Source organism: Thermobia domestica, chromosome 7, assembly GCF_964235325.1.
Source record: "Thermobia domestica chromosome 7, izTheDome1.hap1.1, whole genome shotgun sequence".
Lineage (NCBI taxonomy): Eukaryota > Metazoa > Arthropoda > Insecta > Zygentoma > Lepismatidae > Thermobia > Thermobia domestica.
The window spans coordinates 214,817,775-214,824,968 of NC_137460.1; the positions used below are offsets into that span (position 1 = coordinate 214,817,775).

The following is a 7,194-nucleotide window of genomic DNA, read 5'->3' on the forward strand; positions in this document are numbered from 1 at the left end:
TTCGCGTATGAAAAGAAGACGAGCAGATTATGTTACATTACACATTTCAGTGCGAGCAGTTTATACTAGGTTTATGTTTCATATAGAAAGATAGAAGATCTGCGTTGTCATCTTTTTTACTTCGTGTGCAACTTTGACCTTGAAGAAAACCTTGTTGACTCAGTGCAAAGCATTGACGTATACACATAATCTTATTGTTTAGTTGGCTGTATTTAGAGATGAATCAGACATGTAAGGTTGCTGGTTCGAATCTAGTTGTGTTCGCTGTAACTCAGGGTCTGAGCGATACTTACCGAAATTTCTCCAGTGTTGCCAACACTATCAGAATGAATCGATTCATTTAGTCGGAGCAGTTTCGTGACGAAAACTGATTTTTGTTTTGCACACAAAAATTTTTCTGAAACAGAATTTTGTTTGTACATAAAAATTTTTTCTGAAACAGAATTTTGTTTGTACATAAAAAAATTTCTGAAACAGTTTTTGTTTTGTACACACAAAAAAATTTCTGAAACAGAATTTTGTTTTCGTACACAAAAAATTTTTCTGAAAACATTTTTTTTTCGTACACAAAAATTTTCTGAATCAGTTTTTTTTTTCGTACACAAAAAATTTTCTGAAACAAAAATTTAGTTTGATTTTTTTTTCGTAAAACATTGATTTATTTTACCGGTAAACTGATTCAGAAAAAAGAAATTGAAATCGCAGTACAGGAAAAAGAATTTGATTTAGGATGTGAAATAAAACACAGAATCATGTTTTTGTACATTTATTTTTAGCACGTGAAATAGAATACAGAATTTCTTTTTCTTCAAAGGAAGACGTGTCCGTGACGGGTACAAATTCTGTAAAGAGAAAATAAAACATATGAATATACACGGTAATATTTATTTTGTTTCCTGTGAAAGAAGAAAAACAGATTATTAACATCGAACTAACTGATCAAGAGAGAGTGAGGTGAGAAAAAGAAAAGCAAATGTGACGTACCTGAATTCCTTTTTTTTTTCTCCACGGGTTTCTGCAAGGTGATGTCATCTGAGTTTTGTTTCCGCTGTGGCCTCGTTGAAGCATGTCCCGTGTTGCGTTGATTCTTTGCCCCGTCTTTGGGAGGTGATGTTGGTGGGATTAGGGGAAAATATGGCTGTTATTCTGTTCTGGCTTTTTTATACCCATAGGGCAATGTCTCGTATGTGTCTGGTATTAATCGGCGTTTTTTATAGTTGAAACTGTACTTCTTTTCTTCAGGTTTTGTGACAAGATGATGATCGTGGGTTCTGTAAATTTTGTGCGGCGTGCTAATGGAGATTTTTTCACTCGATTGATTTATGATCATTTGCTCCAGACTGTTAAAATTTAACTTTTGACTTGCAGTATAATTGAGTGTGAATCCACGAATTTTGCATACATAACTGGTTGATTTCGTGTCGGGGTTGTAGATTTCCAAGGCGTACTGTTTTGGGCCACCAGACACGAATTTTTTAATGTATGCTTTTGGTCCAATTGATTCCAGTTCATTTGACATTGAACCAAGAAATACTTCTGGTTCTATTGTGGGCTGTGATGGTCGCTGCGTGAATATCACGGAATCTGTATCGAAATATAGTACTCTTTCTTGCAGCAGTTCTAAATATTTGTAGAGTTCCAGACGAGCTTGACACGTTGTAAATGCTCCAAGGACAACATTAGCATTGTGATTTTGTACTGGAACATCATCTTCATACTGCCAATAAAGGTATAACAACGAATCGTTAACAGGTAAAATTTGGTTGACTTTTATGTCTGGAGCAGTTAATTTCTGATACAGTTCTTTGGGGTCGTTAATGATGGTCGTTTGGCTGAAATTGTCTCTTATAGCGAGTCGTCCCCAGAAGGCATTCAAACAGAGTTTTGCAAGACTACGACGTGCTGAATTTGTCATTATATTTGCTGCATCCAAAGTTATGCCTTCACGTTGTTGTATCACTTGAATATACTGCTGCTTTTCTTCTTCGGTGACGCAATTGGCAGGCCAACCAGAAGCTTCCAGCTTAGATTTCAAAAATGTGTTAATGTATTCGCTGAATAATCCGCCAGTTTTGGTTTCTGGATCATATACGGTGATGTCGTAATCCCAAATTTCGTAAATTTCAATGACTTGATACCCAAGTTCAATGGCTTTTTGAATTTCATAGGACACCCATGTTCCTGTTAGACTTCGTTCACTGTCCGAATGTGTACATTCAGAATCTTGATTTAATGCTGTGGCACAGGCAGCACAAAGTGGAAACAACAACTTCTTATTTGAGCGAAATGGCAGCACTGGATGAAACACATTTCTGCTAGGCAAAATCTTCAACTTGACCAATCCGTTGACATCTTGAATGTCGGGCATTTCTGGATCTCCCTGTAGATATATTCGTGGATGCCCTATTGGATACCGTCCACATTTATTCACATAAGGATACAGGGAGACGATATCCAAGAATTTTATTTCTTCGCCTTCATTTTCATTTGCGACGTGATACAATTTAATGGCATTAACACGGCCACCATAGAAGCTGTCTCTTGGATTTAATGGTGTCTTATTAGTATAAGGATGTGTGCTTAAAGAAGAGGCCAATGCTGGATTGGATTTTAACACTTGACGAAATTCACATTCCCACATTTCATGTATTTTATATCCCATGGATCGTAATAATTTCATTTTACGCTGTGTTCTCTCGTAGCGATAGTTCATTGTTTCTTCGGAGTTCTCATAAATGGGTTGATCACGGCCTGTAGGGACACATAGAGGACAGCCGTGAATTCTGCAGCCTTCAAATTCATACACGTGTTCCTCTTTAGTGTCAGGATCTTGGTAGTAGCCGTCCAGATGAAAACCAGCAACATAAACTTCTTTTCCTCTCGCAGCGTGCAGAATTGAATGACCCTCTTTTTCTTCCATGTAGGCAAGCCACTGCAAAGCAATCCGTGACTGATTGTTTCTGTGACGGTATCCTCGTGCAGGAAGAATGCTAATAGTATTAGGTTTTAAGAAATTTCGTCGAAATACTAAATTGCACGCACTCGCCAAAGTGATAGTCTCCAGGAAAGGATTGACGTGAGTTTCTTGTTCAAAAGTGGTCATGAAAGATATACAAGCCAATCGAAGTACGTTGACGTCCTGGACACAATAGTTTACCAATTCTTCTTGGAAAATAAACGTATCGTTCTGGTGTTCGTTGTACCATGTCATGAATTTTTCTCGTTCATCCACTTTCATTTCATCTGCACCATAATAATGGATGTCCGGTAATTTTCCCACATACGCTTGATTTGCAGCAGTATTAAAAAAGTGTGGAAAATATCCTTTGGTCGCTGGTAAATGAAATGCCTTGGATAATTTACTTAAAGCCATTGGCATGAAATTTAAGGAGTCAATAAACGATAAGTGATTCACTTTCATGCTTAAAATTTTTGCTCCGTTCAAGATCAAGGTAGGTTTCAATTCATGTTCTTCCACTAAAGATTTAAGAATAAAATGACCATCATATCCCTTACAGTTATGTGCCAAAGATACAATAAGTTTGATGTTGGGTCGTGGTTGACGTAAATACGCAAGAAAGGCATTGATCGGATCATCTTGAAAAATATGTTCCCGCTGTCCACAAACTTCACACGGATGATGTATATCCTCATCTTGAACACAGTTGTAACATACTTGTTGGGCCACCAGTAAATTGGGCTTATGAATGAACGTGTCTTCATCGAAGAAAGTATCCTGTGTGGCTTCGATATCATAGAAGACAATCATAGCCTTCTTGGCATGTAACACTGATGGAACTCCAGGTTTTAATTGAGTCGTATCAGGCTTCATGTAGCATTGATGGGTAGACGTAACGTGTTTATGGCACACATTACAAAAATAATCAGTACAATCATGTTGTCTTTCCCCTGTATGGACAAACGAATAAATGCGTAGACATTTGGAACACTGTTTCACCATCTTGCATATTGGTTGGCCCTTATGGTATGGTACAGTCAGATGATTTGTATAGCATGTTTCACCATAAAATTCACGATTGCATTCTGGGCACTGCTTCTCCGTATTGGTCTTACTGCATGGCGGTTTCTGCAAACATTTCTCACACATGGCCGAACAGTTCTTGACGTGTGCAATACGATGATCATATTTTTTATGGCATGCAGCACAATAGTACTTAGTAGAAAAAACCGACGTTAATGACGTGATGATGTCATAATGAGAATTGATGCACATTAAATTGATTGGAATTTTGTCTTCGCCACCAGGCCCTTCATACAGAATATCTTCTCCGGAAAAACTGGTGTACACGGTAAGTTTATAATCGGTTAAGTAGCGTTGCAATTGTCGTAATTCTTCCACGGATCCCCCATGCTCTAAATTCACTGAGGATCTGGACAAAAGTTCATGTACGGCTGGGAGAACAACACACTTTCTCTGGTTGTGATATTGTCTGTACAGTTTCTTATTTGTATCCTTATATTTCTTTAGTCCAATAGCAATCACAATTGCATAAGCCAAGCATTTCTTGTCGGTGTTTTTTACTCGTAGAATGCCTTTCTTGCGTTTTAATAATTCGTCGTTTGGTAAAAGACCTCGACGCACCAATCCAAATCCACGGGGCACATCCACATGATGAAAATGTACAATGAACGGTTCGTTCATGAGAAAACTATCGTTACTTTGAAGGATGCGATCAAAGGATGCCCATAAAGTCTCCAGTGTCAAATTACTTGCACGCCGGAAAGATAAATAAAACGGTTTGTTCTTCTCATCGTGGGATAAAATCGACAATCCAACCATCGATAATTCGTCGACGTTTTCCAATAAGTAATCCAACATCTGTTGAAAGGAGGTCTGAACCCACTCCACAATATCGGTGCCACTTGTCGGAGCATTGATTTGAATTTCCAGCATTCGTCCTTCAAGATTAAAACGCCGATATTGTCTATTGATTTCTCGCAAGACAGTAAAGCCAGAAGTAGCCATATTCAAATAGGGAAAAAAGGTAAGGTAAGCAAAAAAAGGAATAGGCAAAGAAAAACAAATATCTAAAACGAAAAGAGAAAAAAAGCACGAATTAAAATTGAATTCAGAGATCACTACGTTATCAAAATGACTACACGATCAATCCTAAAAGAATGATCATATCTCAAATAGTTCTACTACTGAAACGTTTTATTGTCGTCAAACCCGGACCAACATCAACATGTAAATGACCTAAGTTTCTGTAGTGATAAAAAGAATGAATGAAATTGTTTTTCTAACTGTGCTGAAAGAATCGTTTGTAGTAGTAAGCATTTTTCCTCTGACACTGAACTTTAAAACGTATGACGAACATGAAACGAAAACAAAATCTCATGCGCTTGCTTTTCTCGAGCTAAGGCAAGAAAGACTCGAATTCGTTTCTCGGCGGGAGATCAGATCCCACATTAAACTGCAAGTCCACGTCTCACGTTGTAGGGAACAAAATCGTGCGTAGTTTCTTTGTTTACTTTCAGAAACTGAGCTAAGTGGTTAGCGTTACGTTCCTCTGGCCCGGGTTCAACACCCAGTATGCGATCAGATTCAACATTAAGCTGTATTCATAGCCCCACTACTGAAGGGACGCTAAAACCAAAATCAACAAATTTCTCGTGCCTACTTCTAATGTGTGGGATGTGGCCCGGGTTCAACACCCAGTATGCGCTCAAATTCAACATTAAGCTGTATTCCTAGCACCCCACTACTGAAGGGACGCTAAACCAAAATCAACAATTTTCTCGTGCTTACTTCTAATGTGTGGGATTCCTAATTCGATCCCCGGTCAAGTAAGTGAGGGTTATTCTTCCATTTGCTAAATAATTCATGCTAAAATAAAAAAAAAACAGTGATAACAATGTTATCCTCATGCAAAAACACTCCATTGATATTAAGAAACGCGGTTGATACTTACCTCAAATTCAAGGAACGGAGTAAAGTCACGCTGTCACTAGAGGTACACCTACGTTCATTCAAGATCTTCGTGGAAGTAGGATTTGAAAATGAAATTAAGAAATTTATTTAGGTCTAAAACGTGTTCAACTATAAAGTGACATCACTATCAGCCAATCAGAAACGAGGAAAATGAATCAATGACATCACGGAGAACCAATGAAAACACAGCTTTCATCATGAGCCGAAACGTGATGTAAGAAGCAATCTGATTGGTTGTGACATTATTCACGTTTTTTCTCCTTACACATCAATCGTTACGACATCTAGTATCGCAATTTTGATAATGACATCATACCGTTGACTCGTTAGTTTCTTACGACATTCAAATTACCACATCTAAAATGTGATTCATTTTTCTTAAACTTGATTGAAAAAATGTAACACTCATCGATATGTTACGAAACTGTCTTTGACATAAATGTAAAGTTGAGCTTTAAAAGTCCGTCAGCTGAGAAAAAATGCTGATGTAATATAAGCAGATTCTGCAATTTCACAATAACAAGCTTCTATGCGTAACAACGAGCAGAAATGTGTAGTAATGTAACATAATCTGTTCATGTTCTTTTCATACGCAAAACTGCTCGCACTGAAGTTGGCATGATGGCTCAGCGTTTTTTTTTTCTGATGTGTGAGGTCTCTGCTTCAATCCGCAAGCAAGTAAGTTTATGATGTTTTCTCATTTCATCATTTCTCATCATCGGCGGAGACATTAAATTCAACATTTCCAAGAATTGAACTCGGGACGATTGCAAGGTTCATCCCTAAAGCGGAACAAATTGGTTCACAAAGTACTTATCAAATTTAAGGGAATAATTTTAAATATCCCTCCATATAACGTAATAAGGCTCCAAAGGAAACGATAACTCCCAAAAAAGTAAACCATTGTACTCTATTATACAACAAAAATGTCTCGTGAAAGATAATAGGATAAGTTAAAAAAAGTCCAAATTTTAATATTGTTTATACTCATCAAAGTGTACGAGGTGCGATACTCCCCTCCCCCCCCCAACTCCTGATGTAAATCAATGTGATCTTATGTGTCCTGAGTGATCCCTGCTCCAGTTTCCTCCCACACTTTCATTCCTTTCTCATCGTCACCGTCTCCTTTAACCTAATCGTGGGACGTAAACTAAAGATTTCATTTGCACCAGTGTTAGTCCATCTCATCAAAGGGATAACAATCCGAACCGCATGAGCTCCTGCCGGGAATCGAACCCTGG

General features: G+C 37.9%; 1 protein-coding gene across 1 annotated transcript; it reads right to left on the bottom strand.

Annotated features, from left to right (window-relative positions):
- Positions 1 to 786: 786 nt before the first annotated feature.
- Positions 787 to 2,920, bottom strand: LOC145689524 (uncharacterized). Its single transcript, XM_081763701.1, has 2 exons — positions 985 to 2,920; positions 787 to 842 (listed from the first exon to the last, which is right to left on the bottom strand). The coding sequence occupies exon 1, from the start codon at positions 2,918 to 2,920 to the stop codon at positions 1,142 to 1,144; it is 1,779 nt and encodes a 592-aa protein (XP_081619827.1). The 3' UTR covers positions 787 to 842; positions 985 to 1,141.
- Between the last annotated feature and the right edge of the window lie 4,274 nt (positions 2,921 to 7,194).